Below are 27,857 nucleotides of genomic sequence, written 5' to 3' on the forward strand. Positions count from 1 at the left end.
GAGCAAGCAGGCAAGAAAACTGCTACGCCGAAAAGTTTCACATGGGCCGATCAGTCTGCTGCTCGGGAGGATAATATCAGCCCGGGGGATCGTTGTTCCGGATAACGCTTGGATCCATTTTCCCCTTATCGATAAGCAGGTCTGATAAGCCCCGGTATTGATAACAAGGTTGATTTCTTCATAAAAACATTGACAAGGCATAGCTACGAATAAGTCAATCATGCCGTTAACCGACAGTCACAGGTCCCTGCCCGGACGGTATTTCATTCATTAATTCTGCGCTGAAACCCGATTACACCAAAAGTCACAATCACGACTGAAGGGGCTCGCCCATTCCGCCAAAGGTAACACTTTTGACTACCAGGAACTCCTCGATACCATACTTGCTACCCTCCCGGCCAAAGCCACTCTGCTTGACACCGCCGAATCTAGTAGCTTGTTAGTATTGGAACCCATTGTGAATTGGAAAAGTACTCACGGAGAAGCAACATCACTGATCAGACCGGTGTTGACACCGACCATGCCCACCTCCAACGCCTCGGCCACCCGGAAGATGCGCTTGACGTTGCCGCTGAAGAAGTACCCGGCCAGTCCGACCTCAGCCTGGTTGGCCAGGTCGACGACCTCCTTCTCCGTCTCGAAGGGGAACAGGCCCGCGACGGGACCGAACGTCTCTTCCGAGGCGAGGAGCATCTCCTTGCTCATCTCGGAGAGCACTGTGGGGTCGTAGAAGTTCGGCCCCAGGTGCGAAGCCTTCTGTCCGCCGGCTAGGATCTTGGCACCCTTGGACACGGCGTCCCGCACGTGCTCATCCACCTTTTGGATGGCGCGGTCGTGGATCACCGGGCCGTGGGTGATCCCTTCCTCAAAGCCCGCGCCCAGCTTGAAGCCCTTGACCTTCTCGGCAAACCGCTTGGCGAACTCATCGTACACCCCGCGCTGCACGTAGATGCGGTTGGCACAGACGCACGTCTGGCCCGAGCTGCGGAACTTGGAGGCGATGGCACCGGCCACGGCGGCGTCGAGGTCCTCGACATCATCGAACACGATGAACGGGGCATTGCCACCGAGTTCCCACGAGACCTTCTTGATCGTCGAGGAAGCCTGCTTCATGAGCAGCTTGCCCACATTGGTGGAGCCGGTGAAGGACACCTTGCGAACCTCCGGGTGGGTGGTGATCACCTCGCCCACCTCGGGGGTGTTCTTCGAGGCGGTGACGATGTTCACGACACCCTTGGGAATGCCCGCCCGGTGCGCCAGCTCGGCGAGGGCGTTCGCCGTGAACGGCGTCTCGCCGGGGGTTTTCGCGACCACCGTGCACCCCGCCGCCAAGGCCGGCCCGATCTTTCTGGTGATCATCGCGGCAGGGAAGTTCCAGGGGGTGATAAACCCGCAGACACCGACGGGCTGCTTGAGCGTGATGACGCGGTTGCCCGCGATCGAGGACGGGATCGTGTCGCCGTAGATGCGGGGCGCCTCCTCACTGAACCACTCGAAGAACCCGGCCGCGTAGTTGACCTCGCCCTTGGCGTCGGCAAAGGGCTTGCCGTTCTCCCATGTGATCAAGGTCGCCAGGTCGTCCGCGTTATCCACCATCAGCTGGTACCAGCGCCGCAGCATGCGCGCACGCTCGCGGGCGAGGGTCGTGCGGAAGGCCGGGAAGGCTTCCTTGGCCGCCAGGATGGCCTTCTCGGTATCGGCGGAGGAGAACTCGGGGCATGTTCCGATGAGCAAGCCGGAGGCGGGGTCTGCGCGTGCGAGGGAGAACCTATTAGCCTGCCCCTATCTCCTTCACGGGGTATAGCAGATGATGATGATGATGGAGCTGCGTACCATGGACCTCGAACGTCTCCCCAGACTCAGCACCAACCCACTCCCCATTGACGTAAGCCTTCTCAATGAAGAGCGACTTGTCCTTCAACTACCAAGCCCAAAACAAGAACCGATCAGCATTTCAAAACAAACCTCACCCCTTTCACCAGAAGCACTTCAACCAGACAACTCACCGGAGGGACCGTATGCCCCATATCGCTATACAACCGCTTCGCATAAACCGGCGGAGGAAGACGGAAGGGATAACGCGGCCGCGACGAATGCAACAACTGTTTCGAGACCGGACGGATAAACCTCTCCATTATATGCGTGCGCTTTTTATCTCACAAAACCAGAACCACAAAAACAACTCTCCCGCAAATTGGAAAAGTTGCGCCGTGAGAACCTGTGGTGCTAAATTTGTCGTCTTCGCTACCTCTGTCCGACCAAGAGTGCGGGGGATGGAAAGCCCCGGAGTAACTGCGGTGAGGGGTGTTTGTGTACAAGAACTTTGGGAAACAAAGTCACGATTGTTTAGTAGATTGTAAAAAGAGAAGAGAGGAGAATTCACAGCCAGAAGAAGTCTAACACCGGGGCCTTCGGGGAGATAGGCCAGCTATTTAATTGCCAGTGTCAGTGCAGTGGGTGAAAGTTACCTCCCCTTCCAATACTTTACCATTCGGTTTTGAGGGGAAGCTCCCCCCGGGCGCGGTCACGTGGGTCGACGTCATTGCGGGATCGCTGGATCTGCTTCGGCCATGCATCCATGATGGTTGTTTCTGCTGCAATCCATCCTGCCCTCTTAGCTATATGCCATGGCATTGAACCACACTTCTCAGAGATGCAATCCTGCAGGTATAGATTTATCCCTCTGATGAATGCACAGATTCTGGCCGTATAGTACCACAGGCAATACCATGAATTACACGCTGGTACGGAGGAAACGTTATCAGTCGGCAGCCCGCGCAACAGTGAGCTTAACCTCGGCGGTGTCAGCCAATCGGCTGGATCTGTTGAGCAGCTCCGGGATCAATGACCAATCGTTTAGCGTCACAGCCAGAGCTATAAGTACGAGGGTCGGCCAGCAGGGAGCAGGTACGAATCGGCACCCATCCATGGAAGTGCCAATTCTTACTCATGGATCTTGAAGTATGACTCGTCTCCTTCCATGGATGCTGCACCATATTCCAAGGACAGAATGTGAATCGCCATAAAGCATGAATATTTGTCACCTGCCACCGGGATCTGCCATGCAATTGTTGGGGCTACTTTACCAGTCTTCCAAGGTATACATCTACATGATCATGGATTGCGATGCGCTTTGCTCGTGTTGTAAAAACAAAGACCAATAAACGGACATCAATATTCATTCATCTAGTAGGGATATGGTTCTTCGCAGACATGCCGACAATAAAAACTAGCAAACAACAGCAAAACTACTCGTCCTTGGCCCACGGCAGACTAAACGTGCCCGCCCAGTCCTCGACCTCCTGGCGCAGTTGCACGATCTCTGAGATCTCCTCGCCTTCGCCCACGTAGTCCAGGAACGCCTTGACCGTGTTCGGGTTCTTGACGCCCTTGGCCGTCGCGCTCTCCTTGGCCGCCTTGTCCAGCTTCTGCGTGATGACCACCGCCCGGTCCACGATATCCGCCACCCGACGGAAGTCCTCCGGCTGGAAGCCCCGCGTCGTCATGGCGGGCGTGCCCAGACGCAGGCCGCCGGGCTTCAACGCCGACCGGTCGCCCGGCACCGTGTTCTTGTTGCTGGCGACACCGCACAGCTCGAGGACCCGCTCCACGCGCGCGCCGTCCACCCCCCGGTTCTTCAGGTCCACCAGCACCAGGTGGTTGTCGGTACCGCCGGAGACGATGTTGTAGCCCAGTCCGCCGCTGCTGAGGGGCGATCCCAGTCGCTCCGAGAGAGCCTGTGCGTTGGCCAGCACGGTCTGCTGGTAGGTCTTGAACTCGGACGACTGGGCCTGCTTCAGCGCCACGGCCAGGGCGGTGATGGTGTGGTTGTGGGGCCCGCCCTGGTGACCGGGGAAGACGGAGGCGTTGATCGGACCCTCGAGGTCATACATCTCCTTGTTGCCCTTCTTGTCCGTCCGGCGGACACCCTTGCGGAAGAAGATCATCGCCCCGCGCGGACCGCGCAGGGACTTGTGTGTAGTGGTCGTCACGATGTCGGAGTGGGTGAACGGCGAGGGGAGGACGCCGGCAGCGACCAGACCAGAGATGTGCGCCATATCGCTGAGCAGATACGCACCGGCGGCGTCGGCGATTTCCCGCATGCGCGCGTAGTCGATCAATCGGCTGTAGGCCGAGGTACCGGCGATAATCATCTTGGGGCGGTAGAGCAGAGACTGTTTCGCGAGACCGTCATAGTCGATGAGACCCGTCGACTCGTCCAATCGGTACGGCAGAGTCTCAAAGTACTTCGAGATGAAAGAGATCTTCTTGGTAGGTGTCTGGTAGCCGTGGGACAGGTGTCCGCCGTGGGGCAGGTCGAGACCCATCAGGCGATCGTGTGTGTTCAGGACGGCAGAGATGGCGTACAGGTTGGCAGGGGAGCCGGAGAGAGCTGCAATCAATTAGACTAGGCCTACAAGTTGACTGACGACAAGCTGAATGAAGGTACTTACGCTGCACGTTCACGCCCCATTCTTCCGGGTTGAGACCGAAGGTCTCCAGCGCTCGCTGCTGACAGAGGCGCTCGGACTGGTCAATGAACTCATTGCCGCCGTAGTACCGAGCTCCAGGATACCCCTCGGAGTATTTATCTGGTCAACGTCAGTATTCATTCCAGTACCTCAGTCGAATGTGTTCGGATTGGCGGTTGACTGACTCTGCATAACACTGCCCAAGGCATCGAGGACCGCCTGGGAGGTGAAGTTCTCGGAGGGGATGAGGTTGATGAAATGCTGTTGGCGTTTTTTCTCCTGCGATAGTCATACTTCATCAATTCCAGTCCTGATTGCATTGCAAGTAGGTGGACCAACCTGCTGGAGGATCTGGTAGATGGCGGGGTCGGACTCTTCGAGATGGGCGGAAAGCAACTACTCCGATGGTTAGTACGGGTGGTATGACATCAGACATCGCCGGGGCCATGGGAGCGATGCTATTCGGGGCACCAGGACGCACATTTTGTTGCACTTCAGGGCTGGATGAGGAAACAGAGCGAGATTGAACAGTCATAGAAGGAAAAGGAGCCACCGCCGAGCGCATGGGACGAGGGAGCACGAAAGCCGGCTTCGCAGTGCGCGGGAGCAGGCGCGAAGCCTGTCGTCCGCAACGACCCAACATGATGTGTGGAGTGTGGTGTGATGTAGTGGATGGTGAAGGTCTGAGATTGGGGTAGGGGGAAAGAAGAGTCGAACGAATTGATCAGTCAAGACCTCGAGACACGCGACAATCGGAAAAGTCGAACAGGAAGCGAGGTTCTTTCCCCGGAATTATAAGAGACGGGGGAGACGGGGAGAGGAGCGAGGCACGCAGCGAGCAGCGAGGGACAAAAGGCGACAAGCCAGTTGCGCTTCCTATCAGCTTGTCGGACAACTGCTGCTGCTCCGTTGCCCGCGGGAAGCTGTTTCCCCGAGGCCGGAAACAGACTAGCATCTCCGGGCGGTACGTGCACTCGGAACAACAGAGCGGCCGCTTGCCGAGGAGAATCGTTTTTCTTCTCGCGCGAGTGTTTCCGCTCTTCCTTTCCTTTTTCTTTCCTTTCTTCATCACACAACTAAATCCAAGATGAAGAAAGGCGTTTAGCTTGCCAGTACTCGTGGATGGTCGACCTCGGTCGACTATCCCGGGCGATGCTGACCTGTCCCCGCCTCCAACCATCCTTCTGGGACAAGGAACCATCCGATTGGAATTGGGACGTGTGTGTCTGTTGATGCCGGCTGAGATATGTCTGTGGGAGGATGACCCCTTCCGAGTAACCCTGTGATGTTAGCGGTTACAAGATCTCGCCCTTCAATCTATTACAAACAGTTTACCAGTTTAATACCAATGGAACCATAATTTGGACCGAACTGAACTTCCGTATTCTCGTAGACAATCGTAGGCGATGAAATCTGAGCGCATGACCATTCCCAGTCTGAAGCTCCTTGTATTTGTTCTTCCTAACATGCATTATGATACTGGTAAATTGCTCCATTGACCACTTCAATTGTTTGGACGAGAGCCCAGGATAGACTGCCGCAAGCTAAACCTGTCGCTAGATAGCATACCTCACGGAATCATTCCTCAAAATCAGCTATCCAGACAAATCACATTTAAGCAAAGTTCTATTGAGGGTCAAGCTGCTGCCCATTGAAGCAGAAACTCGCAGCCAGGGGCATAATGCCCTTCCTAAGCCTCTCAGCAAGCGCGCATAGCGGACAACCAACATCACAAGGACAGCCACCTTCCAAATATTAATACAAAGAGTCATTGAGCGATGGCAAGCAAGGAGCAATAGAGATACGCCTGCCACAGAAGACTTTCCTATATACAAACGGCAACGCCTGCCACTGAAAGAGAAATATATACTTCTACACGCTGAACTAACCACCATAGACCAACCAGGCCACAGCAGCAGTCCAACCACATACGAACGCCACCGTCAGAATTGAAGCACCCGCCCGATCCCCGGCCGTGATCTCCGGCAGATCGTTGGGTGGATTCTTCGGGGCGGTGCCCGCGTTGGGATCACTCTTGCTGGTGCCCCCAGTATCCGAAGTCAACGGTCCCTGATGACTCTGTTCTTGGCCCTTGTGGGCAATCATAGTGGAAGAGAAGACGCTCAGTGCACTCATATCAGACTCCAGTGAAGTCTCCCCGTCCCACGTCGCCTGGTGCCAGCGTCGGCCGCATTCAGTGCCCGACTTGCCGCCAGAGCATTGCTTGGCCGCTGCCAGGGCCGACTGCTGGATTTTCGGGATGATCTCGCCCGCGGTGTACGGCGCAATGGTGGTGGTGAATGTCAACCAGGATGACAGAAATCCCTTGAAGCAGTCTTGATTGCGATCGCACATCATATTCGGTTCACAGGAGATTTCGGACATGACGTTCCCGCCGAATTCTTGGGGGAAGAACTTCTGCAAGGTAGTTCCGAGCAAGCCGTCGAGCGCCTTCTTCCACTTGTCGCCACCGTTGGTCTAATCCTTGTTAGCTTCCTGTAGTCACTTGGGGGAGACCATCAGGTCAGGACGCTCTCATACGTGGTTATACATATAGGCCGCTCCACTGATGTATGTTCCGTAATTGTACGTCCACTGGAGATCCCCATGATCTTTACACTCTGTCTGCGTCGTGGTCGTATCGGCAATGGTCCACTCGTCCTCCCTCAGGAGCGGGGTGGTCGCCATCCAGTCGTAGATTTTCTCCGCCCAGTCGCTGTACGTCTGATTGTTGGTGTAGCGCCCCAGTCGCGCCGCCAATTGAAAGAGACCACCGTTGGAAATAGCATTCTTGGTGGTGTATCCAGCCTGGTAGGGCCACAGCTGCCAGCGCAACCCACCTTGACAACTGGTGGTGTCCCAGCGGGGTACCTGAGTGTTGAAGACGCCCTGCGCGAGCGAGAGCCAAGACGGTTGGCCGTCCTCCTCTGGGTAATTCAACTCGGCAGCCGTCATCGCAGCCAGACCCCAGAACACCTGGTCATCGTTACCGAGATAGTTGCTGTAATTGGCGGGGAAGTAATCGTTCTGGCCCTTCTGCCAGAGCATACCCTCGGTGGTGACTGGGTTATAGGACGTGTCGCCGGTCCAGTACCAATATTGAATCAGAGTCATAAACATGGCGCCTCCTTCCCACCAGGTATCTACCAACTTGCCCGGTATCTGGCCGGATTCGTTGCCGTGGTAGTAGCTCATCATGTTGTAGGCTGCCGTCGCGGCGGCGTTCTTGATCGATTCTATGTAGAGAAAGGTCAGTGCTTGGCGCATGAATCATGCGCGTGGACAGGTATGTATGCGCTTACGCTCATCATTGAGATCTAACTGTATCGCTCTGACTGTGTTCTGGCTGGCGGTAAGGACGGCCAGCAGAGCCGTCCACCAGCGCGGGGACAAGACCATGCTCTATAGACTATGAAGGGTGTCTCAAGCGAAGGAATGAGGCGGCCGCTGCCTCGACATGCGCAGGCGCGTGGGCGAAAGGTGTAGGGACGAAGGCTGAAAGAGATTGGCAGAATGCGGGAGGGGCTCGAGGTCACAGTCGAAGTCGAGACTGATTATAAGGAGTGGAGGGAGATTCCACCGATTGAAGATAGCAGGTATGCAGACTAGGGCGCGGGGAGAGGGTGCACTAGGTCTGACGTGAGCTCACTGCTTGTGGGGTAAGGAATGAGTCTATCGTGAGGGGGTGTGAGAGTCGGAGCTCAGAGATCTGGAGAAGGGGATGGAAGGAAAGGAAAGGAAAGGAAGAAGGAGAGACTAAGGAGCCAAAGAGGGAGGGAAGGTGAAGTAACGTATGGCCATGACGGCATTAGGCTATTTAACGAGCGTGAGAGGGAAGAGGGAAGAGGGAAGATTCTGCCGGGGTGTCACATTGATGATTGATGACCTAGTCAGTTGAGTCGGAATAGGTAAAAATAGGATACGAGTAGAAATTCAATCCGTGTATCCTACCCTACTTTCAGCATTAGGCTACATCAGATGGTACCTTTCCAACTCAAACTAAACCAAGTCCGGCCAAGTGGTCAGTGACCCTGCGGGGAAAGAAACTCAAGGGTCCAACTCCAACTCGAACTGAACGGTGGATCTCCCGCGTCGAAGCTGAGCTGAGCTGAGCTGAGCTTCAATCCAGGCACCTCCTCCTCTACAAATCTTGACATATACACGCAGCACCAATTGTGCTTTATTGTATTTGTACTCCAGATCAATCACGGAGCATCGTGAACAATCAAGTCCGATAGAAGCCTCATTCATCCCGTATTCTTTGCTCATCTGTGGCACCGGATAGTAACGGCGGACTGGCCATGCGGCTGCACGGAATATATTCTCCGACCGGGAGTCCAGCTTCACCACGATCATTCATTATCCATCAATTCAGGGACGAGTCTCTGCAGCAGTTCCACCTCACTAGACCAAGATCCTACGAGACAGTACCTTGATCACCTTGAAGGGTCACACCGGTCAATGGCTAGCATTACTACAACTTGAAGCCGATAACTTTCCTTTCTCCGCGGACCATACAGTAAGACGGGCCTTGATTAGCTCCATGCTAGTTGGTTATCCATATCAATCTCTGCAAGATACAGACTAGGGCCATCGGCGATAAGGTCAACGCGGTAGGGACCTTCACCAGCTACATACCTTTAACGTATCGAAACGGTCTTTGAACGGTAATTACTGCGCTTCGACTCAAGCGCGCTATTTAAACATACATCGTCCCGGTCCCCGGGTTTCTGATCGCAACTCAATGGGAACCATAAAATGTCGAGTTTTATTTATTACCCCTGTCCACCCCTCACTGGAAATTATTTTCACATGAATTCGCCTCAAACCCGGTCACGTCTACGAGGTGCCGCCCGGATGATGTTGTCCACACGTAGAAGAAGCTGGAAATGAGCATGTTAGCATGAACCCTCTAAAAATAGTGGAAAGAGCAGTAGTTAGGGAGCGCGGTCTTACCTCGGCTGCCTCCGACGCGGAAGAGACCACAGCCTTCTTCAGCTTGTAGGCCTCCACGACGCCCAACTCGCGCATGTCGGCAATGCCACCGCCAGGGGTGAGCAGATCCAAACCGGAGCTGGTCATACCGTTGTTGATCGCCTGGCGCAGGCGGGTCACAAGGTCGCTGGAGTCCAGACCGGCGTTGTCGGCGAGGGTGGTGGGAAGCTGCTTCAAGGCCAAAGCGAAAGAGTCGACGGCCAGCTGCTTCTTGCCCGTCGTGTTCTGAGCGGCCTGCTCCACAGCCTTGGCCATGACCATCTCGGCACAGCCGCCACCAAGAGTCACACGGGGATCCTTGACAGTCTGGGAAAGAACAGCCAAAGCGTCGTGAAGGGAGCGCTCAGCCTCGTCGAGGAGCTGCTCCGTGGCACCACGGAGCACAATGGTACATGCCTGACCGGCAGCCACGCCCGAGAACTTGATAAGAGTATCCTCGCCGATGATAACCTCCTCGATAACATCGCAGTGACCCAGCTTAACCTGGTCGGGGTGATCAAAAGTCGAGGCGATCTCACCACCGGTAACCAGAGCCAAGCGCTCCACGCCGTCGAAGTCGGCATGCTCAATAGACATGATACCGGCTTCCGTGAACAGCTGCTCGGGCCAGTTGTAGATAAGCTGGCGGTTGACAAAGCAGTTGATGCCGTGAGCCTTGATCCGCTCAACCTTAGCCTTCATCTTCTCGCGCTCGGCCTTCTCCAGCTCGGCCAGCTTGCCCGTCGATTCGACCTTCACCCGGGCGCCAAAGATCTTCACCTTGTCCGTGTCCATAGCCGTGTTGGCAACCAGAATCTTGGCGTTCTCCAGGCGCTTGGGCTGATTCACACCGATCTTCTTGTCGAGAATGAAACCTTCATCGAGGTATGAGTCGCTGAGCTTGCCACCGGCCTTCTTGATGATCTGGATGTGGCTCAGGTCGGTCGAGCCGCGGAGGCGGAGAACAGCATCGCAGGCGAGGGTAGCGAAGTGCTCACGGTCTTGGGCCAAAACCTTGGAGCTGAGGGTTGTGCGAGCGATTGCGTGGAGGTCTTTGCGGAACAGTTCCTTATCCGTGCTACGATCAACGGCGGCCTTCTCCAGAGCCTCCAAGGCAGCCTTGCTGGCTATCCGGTAACCTTCGATGATAGTCTGAGGGTGGATCTTGCGGTTGACCAGCTTCTCGGCTTCCCGCAGCAGCTCGGCCGCCAACACCGTCACCGATGTCGTACCGTCACCGACTTCATCGTCTTGGACTTTCGAGATGTTAACGAGGACCTTGGCTGCGGCGTTGTCAAGGGCAATCGACTTCAGAATCGTGGCACCGTCGTTCGTAACAAGAATATCGCCGGTCGACCTAAAGGCACCGATAGAATTAGCCCACTGCTCGCGGTTGGCAACCCCGCCATGTTCCCATCGATCATCCCACATACGCTGACTGGAGAATCTTGTCCATTCCCTTAGGACCCAGAGTACTCTTCACAAGGTCACCGACGGCGATAGCACCGACGAAGGCGGAAAGACGAGCATTCTCTCCTTTCTCCTCGATCACATCGTCGGCGAAGATCTGCGTGGGGTTGGCGAAGGACTGCAGGCGGGTCAGCACTGATTATCGATGAAACCGAAACAAAATCTTGTCAAAGTAACGTACCATGATGACTGTAGATAGTAAAAAGATGGCTACCGTCAGGGGAAAGGCTGGCAGCTCAGGGGTTGCTTGAGCTAGACGGTGAGAACGCAGAGAACGGCCAACTCTAGCCAATGCGGGACAAACCAGAAAAGTTCGTGATACTGCCCGACCTGACCGCCCGCCCCGTCTGTCGCCGGTCTCCTGTCGACCAGCGCCCTCGTCCACTTTACATCCCACTCAATTACAGCGTCACTCACTAATACTTCGATTCATAATGCCTGCTGAAGAGGAGCAGAAGCTGGCATCCGCCAAACGTCCCATATCCGCCGTGGATGGCGGCGATCAGGATGGTACGCCCGCATGATACCTGGAGCATTAGCACACGGTTGCGAAACAAGACATCCTCGGGCTCGATCAGTTGCTGACGCTTTTTCCTAGGTGACGACTCGTCATCCGATGATGACTTCGGTCCAGCTCTTCCCTCCGCCGATGCCCCGAAGAAGAAACGCCGCAAGCTCCCTTTCGAGAAAGTCTACGTGAATGCGCTGCCCTCGTCGCCGCGGTACTCCAAGTCGCTCATGCACAAGGATCAATTGTCCTTCCTCACCGTAACCCCGCATACCGATTTCCTGATCACCTCATCTATCGATGGCGTTGTCAAATTCTGGAAGAAAATGGCCGTGGGCGTGGAGTTTGTGAAGGAGTTCAAGGCGCATTCAACCGAGATCAAGCATGTCAGCGTCAGTGCCGACGGAAGGAGCTTTGCGACGACTGGAGCAGACAAGACTGTCAAGATCTTCGACGTTATCACTTTCGGTATATTTTCTACAGCCATGCATCGACTCGACTCAGGCTAACATTGGTTGCAGATCTATTGGCTATGCTCACTCTCGACTTCAACCCCCGTTGCGTCTGCTGGGTTCATCGCCGGGGCGCCTCATTACCGCTCCTGGCAGTGACCGACGAAGAGAGCAGCATGATTCAAGTCTTCGACGGCCGTGGCGAGAACCCCACCCCATTACATACCGTCAAGTCCATCCACCGCAGCCCAGTGGTCGCAATTGCGTTCAACGACGCGTACGATTGTGTCATCTCCGCCGATGAGTCCGGGATGATTGAGTACTGGCGGGCGGGTGACGGTTCGTTCGAGAAACCCGACAACGTATTCGAACTGAAATCATCCACCAACCTCTTCGAGTTCAAGAAGTCCAAATCCACCCCTGCCTCGCTGTCCATCTCCCCCTCCGGCGAGCAGTTCGCGACGATCTCCTTCCCCGACCGCCAAATCCGCGTCTTCGACTTCGCTTCCGGCAAGCTCTATCGCAAGTACGACGAATCCCTCACCACCATCATGGAGATGCAGCAGGCCGGGACGGCGCTCTACCAGCTTGAAGAGGTGGAGTTCGGCCGGCGACTGGCGGTGGAGCGTGAGCTGGAGAACCCCATCACCAAGCCCAAGGTCAACGTCCTCTTCGACGAGTCAGGCCACTTCATCCTGTACGGCTCCTTGCACGGCGTCAAGTGCATCAACACCTACACCAACCGGGTGGTGCGCGTCTACGCCAAGGACGAGCCGTTCCGGGCGCTCAACCTCGCCGTGTACCAAGGGCAGCCGCAGAAGAAGGGGGTCGTGACGGTCTCGATGGCGGCCAGCGCCAACCCGCTGCTCCAGGAATCCGAAGAACGCGATCCGATCCTCATCAGCACGGGCTACGGCAAACTGCGCTTCTACCTCTTCACCAACGAGACGGACGTGTCCAAGTCCACGCGCGACGTCCAGAACGAACGGCCGCGCGAGGCCGGCGCCGGCGGCCGCGAGGCCACCACCGCCCACAAAGCCGAGCTGGGCACGTCGGCAATCCTGCACACCACGATGGGCGACATCCACCTGCGGCTGTACCCGTCGGCGGCGCCCAAGGCGGTCGAGAACTTCACCACCCACGCCCGCGCCGGGTACTACAACAACACGATCTTCCACCGCGTGATCCGCAAGTTCATGATCCAGGGCGGCGACCCGCTCGGCGACGGCACCGGCGGCGAGTCCATCTGGGGCGGTGAGTTCGAGGACGAATTCTCCAGCCTCAAGCACGATAAGCCCTACACCCTGTCCATGGCCAACGCCGGCCCCAACACCAACGGCAGCCAGTTCTTCATCACCACCGAGAAGACCCCCTGGCTGGACGGCAAGCATACGGTCTTCGGGCGCGCCGTGCAGGGCCTCGACGTCGTGCATAAGATCGAGAACACCAAGACGTACAAGGAGAAGCCCGAGCAGGATATCAAGATCGTGAGTATCACGGTGTCGTAAGTGGGAACCGAGAACGAGTAGCGCTTATTCTTTACTTCTATCTTTTTCTTTCATTCTCTTCCCCTTCGGCAAGCCTTGCTCTTCTTGGGTCCTGCCTCTGGCTGGGCTCACTGTACATCTAGACTTTATATCCGTCCTCAGCCATCGGCAGCTTTGTACGAATCACGATCTATCTCTAATCTTAGCATGTTATACATATGTTTTGGGGTTTTACTGATTTCTGCATGTGGGCGAGCGCGGGGGTGATTCATCTTTCGATTTCTGGCATTCTGCCGTCACTAAATTGGGACGGACTACGATAGTATCCTTGGCGAGAATCGGTAAGCATGCGGAGTTCTCATGCCGCCAATGAAACCAACAATTCGTCACTAAAACGAATGATCAGAGTGTCCCCGATGCCGTAAGACCATAGAAGGGTGCATCTCATAATCCGACGCTGGGTTCGCAAATGTGCAAGAGGAACAACAGTGGAAGAGGACAGAAGAAGAATATATTCGATCGAAAATGACGTCAAGTCAACCGCATGGAAAATGCCTGAACCCGTAAACTATGCACAACATCCGGAACAGGATTTGAGGGGATGCGAAAAACGAAAGTAAAGTGATGCTTTGTACTGTGCATTTTGGGGAAACAAAAGAATCACTGGTACTGTACGGTAAATAATCAATACCCTTATAGACAAAATCAGAACGCCGGATATATGCAAAGATCAGCGGGAGGGACTATGTCGTTTTTTTTTTGTCCGTGAAGGGGTGACTGCGTTTGCGATCGATCCATGGCAGTTGGTTTGCCAGTTAAATAGAAGAGGTAGAAGAAAAGGAGGAGGGAATGCGATGTCGTGTTTGCCTTTCAACATTAGATTTAGAAAGCGCGGCAGGTCACCAGCCACCAGTTGTTCGGTAGAGACAGCGCAAGGTTCCCGGGATGACTAATCATGGACAGCTACTTTAAAACGAGGCCTCTGTGAGTCTGGTTTCACCGAGCCACTTCGCGGATTTCGGTGTCACTGTCGGATACGGGTTGCGTCTTCTGCAGACGGGATGACGTGCGCGCTGGCCGGGGCCCGGGGGCGTTGGCAGCAGCGACAGCGGCAGCGGCAGCGACGTTGGTGTGTGAACTGCTGGCGATGGATCCGGGATCTTGGGCGGGGTCATACTGAGCGGGCATGAATTGACCCGGCGCGCGCGTATCAGGTCCTGGCGCGGGACCGATCTCTTGCTGGCGGGCGGCCAGCAGAGCACTGTCTGTACCACCCGTGGCTGCGGCGTGATACAGACCCGGGTACTTCCGATCATGGCGGCGCTTCGCCCATACGCCCACCACGCTGATGATGCTGAATCCGACGACCAGGATGATGACCATGATCACCCATTTGTAGTGTGTTGACCACCTGCAAAGCGACACGTCAGCAAAGTTGCGCCCACGTCGGGAAAGTCTGGTCGCTCCGGAATACCTACCAAGCGTTGGAAGCGGCAGTTCTCCTATACGCGCGGATCTTGGTGACTGATTGAGCGGAATGGGCCTGCCAGTTTTCCTCCTCGTTATTCGTGGGGTCAGCGTCGGCAACTGAGGCTCCGACCGCGCAGTAGTTGTTGTACCATGTCTGTATTAACGAGCGATCGGAGGCATTGGTGCAGGTATCGTCGCAGACAGCGTCCAAGGAGGTGCGAAGCTCGGTGAGATTATGTGAATGGCAGAAGCAGGAGGCGTAAGTGGCGGAGTTTGTCTGCGGAGCAGCGGGTGGCAGGCAGTCGGATTGGGCTTGGAGGAGGACGGAGCAGGTTAGGCCGCAGGAGGGAAAGGAGGAAGAGGCAGCGGAAGGTAGGATAGCGACAGTTTGCGCATGGGCGACGGTGGAAGCGAGGAGGGTGAATAGCGAGAGGTATGCGATCAGAGGGAAGGGTCGCAAAGCAGCAGCAGCATGACTGGCGGTCCAGGCCTGAGGCCAAGGTGCCATGACGACTACGTTTTCGGCGGCTGAAGTGATGGCGGTGGGGACCGTCAGGAATGTTTACTGACGGGTATCAACCATGATATGTCGACAGACTGGATCAAGCGAGAGGACTGAACAGGTGGAACGAGTGACGAGAGGAGCTCCACGAAAACACCGGAGGACGGGGGCGCTGAGTCTTTCGATTTAGTTGGGACCCCCGAAGCTAGATGGGGAGAGAGAATGGGAGGGGGGGTGGTGAGGGAGGAGGACGAGGAGGAGGAGGAGGGAGGTAGGGAGGGGCGGAGAGGGAAGGGAAAGGGAGAGAATAGTAGAAAAGAGGATTGTCAGTCGGAGGAAAGCAAGATAGCCAAGAGAACGAGAGGGAGAGAGAGAGAGAGAGAGAGAGAGAGGAGGGGGGGGGGGGGGGGGGGGGGGGGGGGGGGGAAGGAGAGAAAGCCTGTTCCGGGGCGGGATGATGTTGATGGTGGTGATAATGATGATGAGATTGAGTGGCTTGAAGAGGGAGAGAGGGAGAGATTGAATGAGAATGAATGAATGAATGAATGATTGAATGAATGAATGGGCAGTGCAGTCAGTGAAAGGGAGTTGCGCGGCCTGGAGAGTGACTATCGCCCAGTTGGGCGTAGTCTCTGGTAGTTTCGCTTTCTGGACCCTGAAGCGACCTTGGCAATTCTTCCAATTCTTCCAATTCTTCTCTCTTGCTCTCTGCTCTGCTGACCCAGTCCGACCCATGCTCTCTCTCTTCAATTCTCTCTCTCTTTCTCTTTCCTACAGACACTAACCGAACTATCCTCACCCTGTTCTCATCAGCAGCTCATCCCTCTCTCTTCCCCCTTCACCCCCCTCTCCCCCCCCTCACCGGCCATCCCCGATTCGTACTTTCTATCAAGCAAGCCCTGTCAGATTGACCTGTGTGGTACGGAGTACTCCGTACTAAGTAAAAATATGCAGGCCACTATGCCCCAATAACCTCGTTCCTGGGCTCCACCGGGCCACTGGGCTCCTCTTTCATGATGCAATCCGGTGGATTCCCTCCCCATCGCTGGTTCCCCAGAATGCCGCAGGAAAATCCCCACTACATATGGGAGAGTGAATGGCTTCCTGGCACATGAAGTCATGGTTACCATATCGCCCATATCGCCCGCCGTGTTCACCATGCAAACTGCTCAGTTTAGAATAGTTTAAACCGAAGTTAGCATTGTCGATCGCATCTCGTGTTGTGTTGATCCAACTCGATTGAACCTTGATTTAGCCTGCCCAGGATCCATGGATCAGCCTAGAATCCATCCCGACTCTCATTCCAGGGCCAGGGGCTTTGATGATTCCACCCCCAGGAATGTGTCAACCACGCCAACTCACATTCATTAAACCAAATGAATTGTCGCTTGCATCGATACTGGAGGAATCGCGCGCCGTTGCCTGACTCAAATCATCAAAACTTCCTCACGGATGAACGGTGCGGCGTTTTGCCGAAGTAGGTCCATGTCGCCCCTTTCGCGGTTCCAGTGGGCTGTCAAAGCAAGGGATCGGATCTATTTTCAGCACACTTTGCCCGATCGGAAACTTCATGTCTTAAAGTCTCTCGCCTTGCAAGGTGCACCTTAGGTCGGGATCCTCGTCTGTGCACTTCAAAGCGATGTCCAGGTCTATCCTTGGATCACTGGCTCATCGACCTCTGCATTGACGGGTCAAGTTACTCAGCAGTTCGTACAAGGCCATGCGCCATGCCAGACATGCAAGACACTAGCTACGGGCCCAGAACACGTTTACTACGGACGTGGTCAAGATAATAATTTAGCACCCGCGTCCTGGTCCTCCTAGTCGGGACAATCAACAATGCATAATGATTCTCTTTGACTGCTTACTTGTTTGTGGGAGCACTGCCCAGTGCCCCGATCGAAGGTCCAAGTTGAATGTCAAACTACACTAACAACACTCGACGAAGTCTTTCAAGTTCTATTTTGCCTGAAGAAGAACCAGCTAAGGACTGCATTGCAGGGTTCAATAGTGACATCGCGTCTCTCAGACCTCAAGGACCACCAACCGGTGAAGCCTATTTCAAGTGACACTGGTGTGAACCTCAGGTGAACCTCTTATCATCACTTTCACAACTCGTGATTCAATGCGACCATCAACAAGCCACCCACCTGCTCAATCTCTAGATACCCACTAACCTAAGATGCTCTCTTTACTAGCATCGGCAACAGATAGCTCATCAATCTTCAAAACCTCCTCGCATGCCTTCACATTGTCGTATCGCTCCGCAGCCACCCATCCTTCAGATCCAACACCCAGTACCTCCCTCGACAGTCGCTTTTGCTCATCCAACGCCACCTGCGCAGTGTTCAACTGCAGGCACTCATTCACCTCGTCTTGACTATACGCGATCGGGCAGGCTGCGGCGTTTGCATCTTCCGATCGTACAAGCCGATCCCAATTTATCGTCAGCTGAATCAAATCTGCCTTGAGGGTGACATTATCCCCATCCCAGGGAACAGCCGCCTGGTGGCACAACCTCCGCCGCAAAACTCCCAAGGCCCCGGTCAGGGCGGCCTGATGGGGCGGGTTGAGCTTGGCCGTCGCCGTGAGATAGCAATAATGCAGCCAGCGGCTTCGGAAGAGCTCTCGCTCGCAGTGTTGGTCTGCTTCGCTCAGCCTGTCGAATCCATCCGGCAATCGTGGCTCTTGCAGTAGGCTGGGGATATCGCCATCCGCGCTTTGAAAATTGGCCGGGATCCCACATTGCAGGAACAGCGGCCGGATAGTGCTATACTGCCAATCGATCAGGCCCGTAATCTCCAGGTCCTCGTTGACGAATATGTTACTGGGTTGCAGGTCCGGGTGCCGGATTGTGTGTCGTGTCAAAGACGCATCGCTCGGAACCAAGTACGGCGCAACCTGAAGGTAGTCGGCCAGATTGTTGATATGGTCCCTGGGCGACTGCTTGTAGGACCGATTTGCGGGGCGATGCTTCGATGCTCGCACAGGCTGACCATATTCCTCGAGATATACAATCTCCTTCCTAGCCCCGGCAGCCAGGATATCTACGGGGCTCGTATCTAGTTCAATCAGTATCGGCTGGCTCATCCATCTTTCGTCAGGCGAAGAGAAGGCCGCGAGAAGTCTTACATGGACCACGATGCACCGGCAAAATCCGGCGTTGCCCCAACCAAAGCCCCCGTGTGACTTCCGGCCCCATGCAAAACCGACCGTCCCCCACGGCACCCGCCTCATCCGAAACCCGCACCGTCTCCATGCACTGCAGGTCCCGCTCGAAGAAGAGACTCCCGCTCGCCGGGAAATCGAGCGCAAACAGCCTCGCCTCCAGCGCCACGATCCGTTCCACCACCCCCGCCAGCTCCTGCTCCGACAGATCGAACCAGCGATCCGTGAGGCGCCGCCCCGCCGCGCACTCCATGAAGATATACTCCGTGCCTACGGCATTGTCCGCGGTGGCCGAGTATCCGTAGATGCGGGGCACGGGGAACCCCCGCCAACGTAGGTATTCGATGGTGGCCACCTCGCTCGCGACGAGGAGGTACTTGGGCTCGGTGACGGGGTAGGGGATGCGGGCCACGAGCTGGAAGCCGTCGCGCATGGTGACCAGGAAGGTGCGGTTGAAGCCGCCCTCGCCGAGTTTTCGGAGGCTGGCGACCTCGGTGGCGGGCGCGTTGATTGCGGCGGCGGCCAGGCGTATGAGTTCCGCGACGTTGAACGGGCGTCTGCGTTGGGATTTGCGGAGATGCTCGTCGTGGCTGGGGAGGAGGTCAGTTCTGCACGGTGCGCGGTCGGGAATGAAGATCTGCTACAGACATCCATCGTCCTGACGTGTAGTTGAACAAATCTGAAGTAGAGGACGAACTGTGGTCTTGCTGTGACCGTCTTGTGGTGGACGTGAGGCTCCTGGTCTGCCGGTTGGACGTATGCGGCACCTTAAGCCGCGGCCATAGTGGGCGTCTGACCTCGGCCAGGAACAGCTTCATGATGCCCGAGAAAGGACCGTCTCATTGTCTGCGTGACTGGTCGGGAACTTCGTGCACGAGTAGAAGAATAGATGAAGTTTTCTCTGGGTCAGTGAGGAGGGAGGGAGGAGAGGCGGCCATCTCGGAGGAAGAAGGTCGTCCCTTTGGTCCGATGCAGGAATCGTCCCATCCCCAAGTGCCGAGGCGCGCTAATGCAGTCGGGGAGGAAATGAGATTCGTCGATCGGTCCAGTCCCTTGTGCACCACACGGGAAATCATGGCTCTGTTGCACGGTTGCATGGAAGTGGGGTTGGACAGGACAGGTCTATGCTTCTTCCGACTCCTACGGTACATGGCCATTGCTGCCGAAACATAGCGGTACAGCAACGCTGGCTTCAATAACTTGGAAGCCCCAGCTTTTGATGCTATTCAGCGACTGAGCCTTCGTACTGCAAGCTAATCGGAGTTGTTGCTGCTGTCATCTGACTTGCATAGCGGGGCGCAAGACCAAATCGACTGCTGTTCAAGGTATACACTCACGCGACAAGACAAATGACTGACTATAGAGGTCCTGATCTCTAAGTGCCCGATCACTAAGTGATATTGCCCACCCAGTCCTTCTGCTCGCGCTTTGCTTACCCTTAACCTGACGATCTCTGCTTGCTTCCTCTCAAGGAATTGTTCTCATAGCTCGATAACTAAAAAGAAGCATGGGCCAGGTGCAAGATAAGCTCAAAGTCAGAGCCCACCGAAACCCTAACTGTCGCTCGTTGAGAGTGTGCCAGGACAAATAGCAGCCGGCAGAGGCTGGATGGTCTCTCCATATAACACGAGCGTAGGAGGAGCTCACTGACTCCCTCATGTTAACATCTATCATTTACAGAAGGCCATTCATAGCCTGGTTTCATTAAGTGGGCTACATTGGCGGTGGTTTATACGTATTGAACAATCTTTTAAGATAAATCTGGCCATGGTGCTCAAACACGGCACTAGACTCGAAACGTATGAGGAGTCGAATATAGTCACAGCACACATTGGCACACTGACTACATGCTCATGGCATTCACCACGGACTCTGGTAGGCATAGGTCGGCCCGCCCTCCACACCGAAGACGGCGACGCGGCTCACGGTGAAGTTCGTTTGCCACTCGTGCACACTCGCAGTTCTGTCCTTAGCCCTTGTTAACTCTTCATACCCACCTGAGAGCGCGCCTGCAGCGTGGACCGTGCCTCGCAGGAAGGTAGCCTGTCCTGTGTCCGCGTCAATCTCGACGGCCACCCTCGAACCATCAGGGTCCCCGAGGCAGTTACGGTGCTCGGTATGCCCGGTCGCACTGCCGTCGTCGTGCGAGAGAGGCCTGTTGCTGCGTTCTCCGCTCCAGCGAAACAGGCTGAACTGTGGCTGAAGCTGGAAAAGAAGGTCCGGACGGGCGACGGTCGATCTGCCTTTCTCCGGAGGCCCCTTGTCGTCTGCGGCGGGAGCATCACGGAAGAATGCACCCACCACCACCTTGTCCGAGTCTTGCGCGTGAATCCCCAGAAGCAAAATGAGATACGCGCGACCGGTCGGACTGTTGTGCGTGGCTTGCTGGAGGATATGCCGCAGGTCGAGGTTGTCGGTCGGGTCCTGGAATCGCTCATCATAGCAGTTGTGGAAGGTGATCAGCTTGACTCTTCGTGCCAATTCTGAACGCTGGTGGGTCTGGAATGGCGGGATGAAGAGTGATACCGCACGGAGGATCGCGTCCATAGTGTCGAGTGAGGATGCGGGCTTTAGATCCGGTCGCTCCGTGGACGGGCCGGGTTGGAAAAGAGTTGCCCACAGCTGATGGAACGATTGTTCGAGATTTGGCTGGTTTCGGCGTCAGGGTTGGATGTACGGTTTGGAAAGAAGACACGGGAATGATTGGAACTCAACTTACTAGGATGTCCAAAGCGTGGAGAACCATCTCGGGAGTCAGATACTCGTCCTGGCCGAGACTGAACGATCGGACCAGGATCCCAACCAACTCCTCCGTGTCTGCACTGGGCTCCTCTAGGAAGCCGTAATGCCAGTCCCGATCGTAGGTCAGTTGATGGACTCTGAGCCTCATGACCAATGACAGCAAAGCAGCGAAGTCCCCGGCCCTTATCGCATATTGGCCCGTTCGGTCCCCGAGCAGACTCTGCGCCAGCGGTTGCACCTGCTCCAGCGACGGATACAGTTTGGGATGGAATGGGAAGATGGCAAGAATTGCATTTATCATGTCATCGGTCACGAAGGTGTCGAAGCCGTCGAATTGCGGACGCGCGCTTGACGCGCGATTGACCCGGCTGATGCTCCGGAAAATGCGATTCGTTCGGCGCCCGCAGTTGCACGGCTCATCCAGCCGGCCCCAGCAGCGGCCGAAGTCATCTTTTACAGTCCCGAAGAGCCGGGTGCCCTGCCGCGACAGCAGGAGCAGACCACGCTCGAAGGCGGGCAGCTCCACCTTGCGGTCGTCCGCCTCCGCGAAGGAAAAGGGCTGAAGGGCGTAGAAGCAGAAGCAGGACCAAAGGACGTCGATAGCCGTGTCGGGGATGATTGTGTCGGGATGGGTTCGGGCGAGATGGGCTTGGAAACTTTTCCTTGACCAGTCTGAGACAGTAGCCAAGGTTGCATCAGCCTCTGCTGCGCTCTGGCGCGGCTAAGTAACACTTACACGGCTGTCCATGGGTCGAGTCTTGGATGCTAGACGCGTCGAAGATGGATTGTGGTGGAATGGACGTGACTACTTCTCGAACGAGGCTGATGTGCAGCTCGGATAAAAGCGACTCTAAACGTAAATGATAAGCAACGAGGGATGGATGGATGGATGGAGGGATTGATTGCTTGATGGATTGGCTGACCCCGAGTGGTAGTGCGAAGGAAGTGTGCGATTTTCTTCTTCTTGTCTCTGAAGAGGATGTGGAACGCTGCCTTTTCCAATAGGGCGGTCATGACTGGTGGGTGTTCCACACGACGTGATTTGTACGTTTGTAGAAGGATGCTGGTGACAGGTTGTGTGCATAATCATCAATGGCAGGTTTACTACTAGGGACCGTGCACAGCCCTGTCCTTATCTCGCATGGCATGTCGGAGTGCTTATTTATTGTGCCAAGAGATGCCGTGCCGTGATCAACCGTGTAAGCACTAACTAGACAATTAGTGGGTGTAGAGCACGACCTCGCAACGATGTGCACGCTGAGTAGATTCTGACAAACGAGACATCTCCCTACCCTTTTCCAACTCGCCGCAAGTTCCAAGTCCCATGCACGCAAGACTACCTTCTTCCCTGGAGGAAGAACCAGACGAGGAGAGCATCTGGACCCCTCTCCAGCTGGCCGCCGCACAAGGCAATCTCCCCCAAGTGAAGAATCTCTTGAGTCAATCCTCCAGCAACCCCAACGAGCCCGCCCGCGGCTACTACGGCCAAACCGCACTCCAGGCCGCCTCGGTAAACGGACACCTCGAGGTGGTCGAGACGCTCCTAGCCGCCGGGTCGGAAGTGGATGCCCCCGGGGGCAACAACGGCGGCCGCACCGCGCTGGCCCTAGCCGCAGGCGCCGGCTACTTCAGCGTCGTTCGCATTCTGGTCGTCGCCGCAGGCGCGGACGTCAGCCGCCCCCCGCACAAATACATGGGGCGCACCGCTCTGCAGGCCGCAGCTGAAGGCGGCCATCTTGAGATGTTACGATGGCTGTTACACCAAAGTAAACAGCAGCCCGTCGCAGAAATCAACGCGCCCCCAGCCAGTAACCGGGGCCGGACTGCACTGCAGGCCGCGGCACTGGGCGGCTATGACGAAATGGTGGAGTTCCTGCTCCATGCTGGTGCGGATGTGAATGCATCCGCCTCGAGGTATCATGGCTTCACGGCACTCCAGGGCGCTGCCTTCCACGGTCATCAGACCATCGTCCGGCGACTGTTGGCGGCTGGCGCGGATGTGAACGCCCCCGGCGCCCGGTATAACGGCTACACAGCTCTGGCGGCAGCGGCAGAAGGCGGCCACGCGGAGATTGTCAAACTCCTGCTCGACGCCGGGGCGGATGCCACCATGGTATCGGGGAATAAGAATTGGACGGCGTCGCGGTTTGCGGCCTCGCGGGGACACCAAGATCTCGTGTAGCTTTTGAAGTAGACATAGGTCTATGACGGACGGCAAATCCTCGCCCGGGATGAGCCTTGCTTCCCACCCAAGAGAAAGGTACAGCCTTCTAAGTGCAATTAGGTCGTGGGTATTGGTTTGAGTCTCTCTATCTCCATATACACTTACTACCTTTCGTAGTGGTTTTGCCTTCTCCACAGGATATTCTCGCTAGTTCTCCTCACTCAAGGCGCCTCGGCCGAGAGCAAGTAGCCTACTGGGCCAGTATGGAGACTAGTAAACACTTTAAGCTCTCTCTCTCTTTCTATACTACTACTACTATTATTAGTACTGCTGCTACTACTACTACTACTACTACTACTACTACTACTACTACTACTACTACTACTATTATTATTAAGATGTATTCCATTGGTATCTTCCCTGCGACCTGCGCCAGATACTTAGAACGCAGCTTGCATAGCCCTCAGAGCTCGTACTGCGCAGCCGCTGCACGGGTTTCAACAGCACACTTTGGCACAATTGTCTCCGTATCATCTTCCACATTCCCCAGGACCGCTTCGGTTGTGGGCTCCTTAATTGAGCTCATTGCTTGAGCTTTGCAGGGTCGATGATGTGGCCGAGGTGCTGCTTGAAAAAATACAAGGTAAAGGGTCCCTACTTCTGAAAGGTCCAACCGGATGCTGTGCGGGGAAACAGTTGTACATCACCACCATCACCACTTCAAGCGTGACTCTGAACAGATTCCAGCGGCTGGGAAGAAATGGTCTTCGGCGCGTGAAGACGTTGTGCTCTGGTATGCAGATTGACTGCGCCGTTGGGGACGGATTGGCCAATAGTCTGTGAAATGCGATGGTCGATAAGGAGTGAGGGTGGCGGAGCTGAAGGGGGACCATGAATCATACCTCAAGGCCGACAAGGTCGCTCGCCTGAATCTTTTCTGTCAAAACAAACTAGTCTCCCAGCAGATGAAGCCTGATATTCTCTAATTTTCACATCGGAAAGATGACCCGATGACTCCCGGTCTTACCACCTCATACTGCCTTGACTTGACTCCAAGCATCTAGTTTCACTGATCTAACATGTTTGCTGGGTGTTTTCTTGCGCTTCTCGCACTCTCTTTGGAAGTATGTAAAGAAGAGGCAAAAACGACCAAAGGGAGAACCCAGTTATGGCTGGCTTTCAACTGCTTTACGTCACGTTCCGACAAAATGCAGTCGAGGCCCTCTTTTTGGGTGGCTTGCAGGGGCGCAGCATCACAGCGTTTACCAAGCGCTCACACAGGTCTTGTCATTCTACCCAATCATCTTAGCCACCAAATCCGTGATAGGATGATATTTCTTGCCCACAGATTGTACTTAGGCGCTCAATGTCTCCTCATGCCTGCGTCTTCTCAGCCTTGCATCTTTTGATCTTCCTACCTCTATTGTGGTTTCATGACAGAAGATCGACATCCAGCCTTTGCTGCCAGTGGGCTTTCTGTGCACTTCCCTTGTCTTCCCCACTGTCTAGCACAGTGTACCAAAACTATGTGCAGCGAGTGAACCCAGTGACGAAAACTATCACAGCCCAGTGCGCAAGAGACTTAAGAATGCGACCTATCCCATCCGGATTTGAAATGTCTTCTCACCATTTTCCCTTTCTCAAAACTGCTCTTGCTTGTTTCCCACGAACCTCATCACAGCATCCTCTGGTCTTGGTTTGTGTTGACAACATCCTGCAAGTCTCGACCAATATTTCCAGAGTGGAGCCATGGAACATAGCATCGAGGAATTGAGAAAGATATATGCTGAACTGTGTGCTACCGAAGCCAAGAGAATGACTCTGATTGAGGTTCGCGAAGAAGAGATGAACATAATCCGTTTCGAAACCACTAACACAAATGCTCTTAGGGTCTTTTTGCGCATATTGATGGTCTGCAGCTTGAGCTGAAAGAAGCCAAATGTCAAGCCGAGGAATATAAAAGGCTTTCTGATTCCTACCGGGGCGATTATCTGGAGTACGAGAAACAATACCAGGCCGTACTTAATTCTCAGGTTCATTCTTGCTACCTGCCCCAAACCCTAGTCAGGAACCCGAATGCTGACTTGCAATTTCTTAGGCCAAGTTAAATTATGTCTCTGTCTTGATTGACGGGGATAGTATGAACGTCGGTCCTTCTTTTCCCGAACCTTGCAAGGAAAGCTAAAATCAGTTACTCACTCCGACCACAGTTTCAAGAATCCTTGGTCCGAGGCGAAGAATCGGGCGGAAACAAGGCGGCGCATCTGCTGATCAAAACCATACAAACCCATCTGCGTACAGTCGACCGGAAAATCTCACCCGATATAGCGATCAGGATTCGTGTATACGCCAACGTCGAAGGCCTTTCCAAGGCATATCGCTCTTCCCAGATCTTGGAAAGCGATAGTTCCATGAGAGCATTTATTCATGGCTTCAATAAGGATAATAGACTGTGTGATATGGTGGATGTGGGCTATGGAAAGGAGTGTGCTGATCGTAAGCTGGAAGGTCAGTCAATTCTTCCCCTGAGATTGTCCCCGGCGGCCAACTTATGTGTAAGCTAACCTCTCTTGGCTGACAATTCTCGGCCTGAACTACCTCCGCAGCTCTCTTTGTACAAGACATACGTGATGTTCACTGCCGTCGGGTCATATTCTGCGCCTCGACAGATAATGGCTATGCGCGTGTCCTCAAGCCGTACCTGGAGACTGGGCGTATCTCACTCGGTGAAGGACCACCATTTGCGCGTGAGATGCAAGATCTGGCAGAAACCCTACCCGTCGTGTCTTTCGAAGATGTTTTTATGAAAGAAAAGCTCAGGTCGGAGCGACGCGGGTCCTTTGGTACCTACGAAACAGCAGACACTCCACCACGAACCCCGACACGGAGCTACGCATCGGCCGCCGCGAGGGCAGCCCTCTCGCCCCAGCCGGCGTCGCCGCTAATGACAACCACGCCGGCTTCCACCGCTACGCTGAAAGGCTTCGATGCGAAGGTGTACCTGAATGCCAAAGGCCAACGGGTCGACCGAAGTCTGACGTACCCTAATCATGTCGCCGCGCAGTTGAGACGTGACAAGCTGTGTAACAGGTTTCACCTCCTGGGAGACTGCTTTCATGGCGATCAATGCACCCACAAGCATGGAGAGTCACTGTCTCAAGAGGAGAGAGTAGCCCTCACCGCTATTGCTAGACAGTCCGTCTGCACTGTGGGATTTGCGTGCAGGGATGAGAAGTGTACCTCGGGCCATCGTTGTCCGTGGGGAGATTGTTTCGGGCGGGACTGCAAGTTTCCTGCTTCTATGCACAACGTGGATATCAGGATTGTTTAACGAAGTCGGTATTGTTGCTGTGTTCTGTTCCGCTTGCTAGTCTATCTTTCACACGCTCGCGGACGCCCTTGCGCTTTTGTTCGTTGCTTCTCCGAGGAGCCATGAATTAGTACTCGAATCTATGCCGAAAGCCCTGCGAATGGAGAAAAGCATCCACTGCAAGCTGAAATATCCACTTAATCGTAAGGCTTATGGTAGGGTCCACGTCTAGCTGATACTGTCTGTAGACGTGCACACTGTCATCGCGCCAGCACTCATGATCTTGTATCGCTCTGGTGAAGGCTTGAGAGCAGCTGCTGTTTGCGCAGCGGGTATTCCACGATGAACGGAAATCACAGCGGATCTCACCGCGCAGGTGGGCACATCGGCCAATTCAGCCGAATCCGTCATCATCCCCACTGATACTCGGGGCTAGGGCTTACGTCCTACCCTCTATCATCCCCTCTATAATAAGCAACAACGAACCATACCATTTTCGACCTACACCCACTAACTTCAATATCATGATATCGATGCTTCGCGTTTCATATACTACATCCCTGATATCCAGCTCTATATGAGCTGTAAAGCCTCGTGTTTGTCTGAGCGAACATCGCCTTTGTTGAAGGTGGTATAGTCTCTCTCTCTCTCTCTCTCTCTCTCTCTCTCTCTCCGCATATCATTCTCGGGTGGATCTCCGGGCCCAGCCCCGCAATCTAAAGATAGGGGATGGGCATGGGCCTACGGCCGAATTGGCCGATATGGACATCCTATTGGATGTGATTCCGGCCCACAGGTGGATCTTGGATCGGCGATGGGGACCGAAATGAGGGGATCAAGAAGTGTCTTGGTGCCACTGATGTATTTATGTAGGTATGTAGTGTACATACTGTACTGCGGAATGTGGACGAGAAGTAAGTAATTGGACATCCTTATCCATTGGGAAGAAGAGTTGTCTATCGTTGAACGTTAGGTGGGTCGTATCACTATCTTCTATTCAGTTGCCAGCGATCTCAGCAAGCCCCGGAAACGGCCACGCCAGACTATTCACATCCACCGAATTCGCCAACTCCAGCCATTGATCGGGGCTCAGCTCGTATTGCTGTGCGAACCAACCACCAAGTCTAGCTCCAATCCC

The 27,857-nt window shown here is 54.9% G+C and overlaps 12 protein-coding genes across 12 annotated transcripts; 3 read left to right on the forward strand and 9 right to left on the reverse strand.

Annotated features, from left to right (window-relative positions):
• Positions 1-276: 276 nt before the first annotated feature.
• On the reverse strand, positions 277-2,451 carry BO82DRAFT_310062 (NAD-dependent succinate-semialdehyde dehydrogenase). The gene is made up of 4 exons (XM_025632366.1): positions 2,007-2,451; positions 1,834-1,921; positions 479-1,748; positions 277-428 (listed from the first exon to the last, which is right to left on the reverse strand). The coding sequence occupies exons 1-4, from the start codon at positions 2,133-2,135 to the stop codon at positions 311-313; spliced, it is 1,605 nt and encodes a 534-aa protein (XP_025492064.1). The 5' UTR covers positions 2,136-2,451; the 3' UTR covers positions 277-310.
• A 743-nt stretch (positions 2,452-3,194) lies between these two features.
• BO82DRAFT_354326 (serine hydroxymethyltransferase) lies at positions 3,195-5,298 on the reverse strand. Its single transcript, XM_025635175.1, has 5 exons — positions 4,954-5,298; positions 4,812-4,868; positions 4,658-4,751; positions 4,455-4,592; positions 3,195-4,393 (listed from the first exon to the last, which is right to left on the reverse strand). Exons 1-5 carry the CDS (start codon positions 5,113-5,115, stop codon positions 3,249-3,251), a joined length of 1,596 nt encoding a protein of 531 aa, XP_025492065.1. The 5' UTR covers positions 5,116-5,298; the 3' UTR covers positions 3,195-3,248.
• On the reverse strand, positions 5,002-5,751 carry BO82DRAFT_354329 (uncharacterized protein; the record flags this gene model as incomplete). Its single annotated transcript, XM_025635176.1, has 1 exon — positions 5,002-5,751. A coding segment is annotated over exon 1 (452 nt), but the record flags the coding sequence as incomplete, so codon positions are not given.
• A 258-nt stretch (positions 5,752-6,009) lies between these two features.
• Positions 6,010-8,362, reverse strand: BO82DRAFT_335312 (glycoside hydrolase family 76 protein). Its single transcript, XM_025633298.1, has 3 exons — positions 7,775-8,362; positions 7,014-7,708; positions 6,010-6,950 (listed from the first exon to the last, which is right to left on the reverse strand). The coding sequence occupies exons 1-3, from the start codon at positions 7,869-7,871 to the stop codon at positions 6,357-6,359; spliced, it is 1,386 nt and encodes a 461-aa protein (XP_025492067.1). The 5' UTR covers positions 7,872-8,362; the 3' UTR covers positions 6,010-6,356.
• Positions 8,363-9,131: 769 nt separating this feature from the next.
• BO82DRAFT_354331 (chaperonin-containing T-complex subunit CCT2) lies at positions 9,132-11,180 on the reverse strand. Its single transcript, XM_025635177.1, has 4 exons — positions 11,098-11,180; positions 10,880-11,034; positions 9,429-10,803; positions 9,132-9,355 (listed from the first exon to the last, which is right to left on the reverse strand). Exons 1-4 carry the CDS (start codon positions 11,098-11,100, stop codon positions 9,296-9,298), a joined length of 1,593 nt encoding a protein of 530 aa, XP_025492068.1. The 5' UTR covers positions 11,101-11,180; the 3' UTR covers positions 9,132-9,295.
• A 148-nt stretch (positions 11,181-11,328) lies between these two features.
• On the forward strand, positions 11,329-13,648 carry BO82DRAFT_310071 (WD40 repeat domain-containing peptidylprolyl isomerase). Its single transcript, XM_025632367.1, has 3 exons — positions 11,329-11,426; positions 11,515-11,892; positions 11,946-13,648. The coding sequence occupies exons 1-3, from the start codon at positions 11,351-11,353 to the stop codon at positions 13,382-13,384; spliced, it is 1,893 nt and encodes a 630-aa protein (XP_025492069.1). The 5' UTR covers positions 11,329-11,350; the 3' UTR covers positions 13,385-13,648.
• Positions 13,649-13,871: 223 nt separating this feature from the next.
• Positions 13,872-15,440, reverse strand: BO82DRAFT_75680 (uncharacterized protein). Its single transcript, XM_025641523.1, has 2 exons — positions 14,842-15,440; positions 13,872-14,774 (listed from the first exon to the last, which is right to left on the reverse strand). Exons 1-2 carry the CDS (start codon positions 15,339-15,341, stop codon positions 14,360-14,362), a joined length of 915 nt encoding a protein of 304 aa, XP_025492070.1. The 5' UTR covers positions 15,342-15,440; the 3' UTR covers positions 13,872-14,359.
• A 1,824-nt stretch (positions 15,441-17,264) lies between these two features.
• BO82DRAFT_354334 (uncharacterized protein) lies at positions 17,265-18,592 on the reverse strand (the record flags this gene model as incomplete). Its single annotated transcript, XM_025635178.1, has 2 exons — positions 18,468-18,592; positions 17,265-18,397 (listed from the first exon to the last, which is right to left on the reverse strand). Coding segments are annotated over exons 1-2 (955 nt in total), but the record flags the coding sequence as incomplete, so codon positions are not given.
• An 81-nt stretch (positions 18,593-18,673) lies between these two features.
• Positions 18,674-19,250, reverse strand: BO82DRAFT_75736 (uncharacterized protein). Its single transcript, XM_025641524.1, has one exon. It carries the CDS (start codon positions 19,155-19,157, stop codon positions 18,774-18,776), a length of 384 nt encoding a protein of 127 aa, XP_025492072.1. The 5' UTR covers positions 19,158-19,250; the 3' UTR covers positions 18,674-18,773.
• Positions 19,251-20,240: 990 nt separating this feature from the next.
• BO82DRAFT_335324 (uncharacterized protein) lies at positions 20,241-22,259 on the reverse strand (the record flags this gene model as incomplete). Its single annotated transcript, XM_025633299.1, has 4 exons — positions 20,241-21,152; positions 21,223-21,917; positions 21,982-22,095; positions 22,169-22,259. 4 exons carry the CDS (start codon positions 22,257-22,259, stop codon positions 20,364-20,366), a joined length of 1,689 nt encoding a protein of 562 aa, XP_025492073.1. The 3' UTR covers positions 20,241-20,363.
• A 286-nt stretch (positions 22,260-22,545) lies between these two features.
• Positions 22,546-23,705, forward strand: BO82DRAFT_354335 (ankyrin repeat domain-containing protein). The gene has a single exon (XM_025635179.1). It carries the CDS (start codon positions 22,570-22,572, stop codon positions 23,425-23,427), a length of 858 nt encoding a protein of 285 aa, XP_025492074.1. The 5' UTR covers positions 22,546-22,569; the 3' UTR covers positions 23,428-23,705.
• Positions 23,706-24,988: 1,283 nt separating this feature from the next.
• BO82DRAFT_75771 (CCCH zinc finger DNA binding protein) lies at positions 24,989-26,844 on the forward strand. Its single transcript, XM_025641525.1, has 5 exons — positions 24,989-25,239; positions 25,299-25,442; positions 25,508-25,555; positions 25,620-25,917; positions 26,016-26,844. Exons 1-5 carry the CDS (start codon positions 25,159-25,161, stop codon positions 26,738-26,740), a joined length of 1,296 nt encoding a protein of 431 aa, XP_025492075.1. The 5' UTR covers positions 24,989-25,158; the 3' UTR covers positions 26,741-26,844.
• Positions 26,845-27,857: the final 1,013 nt, after the last annotated feature.

This window comes from Aspergillus uvarum (assembly GCF_003184745.1).
Source record: "Aspergillus uvarum CBS 121591 unplaced genomic scaffold BO82scaffold_26, whole genome shotgun sequence".
In the NCBI taxonomy this organism is placed as follows: domain Eukaryota; kingdom Fungi; phylum Ascomycota; class Eurotiomycetes; order Eurotiales; family Aspergillaceae; genus Aspergillus; species Aspergillus uvarum.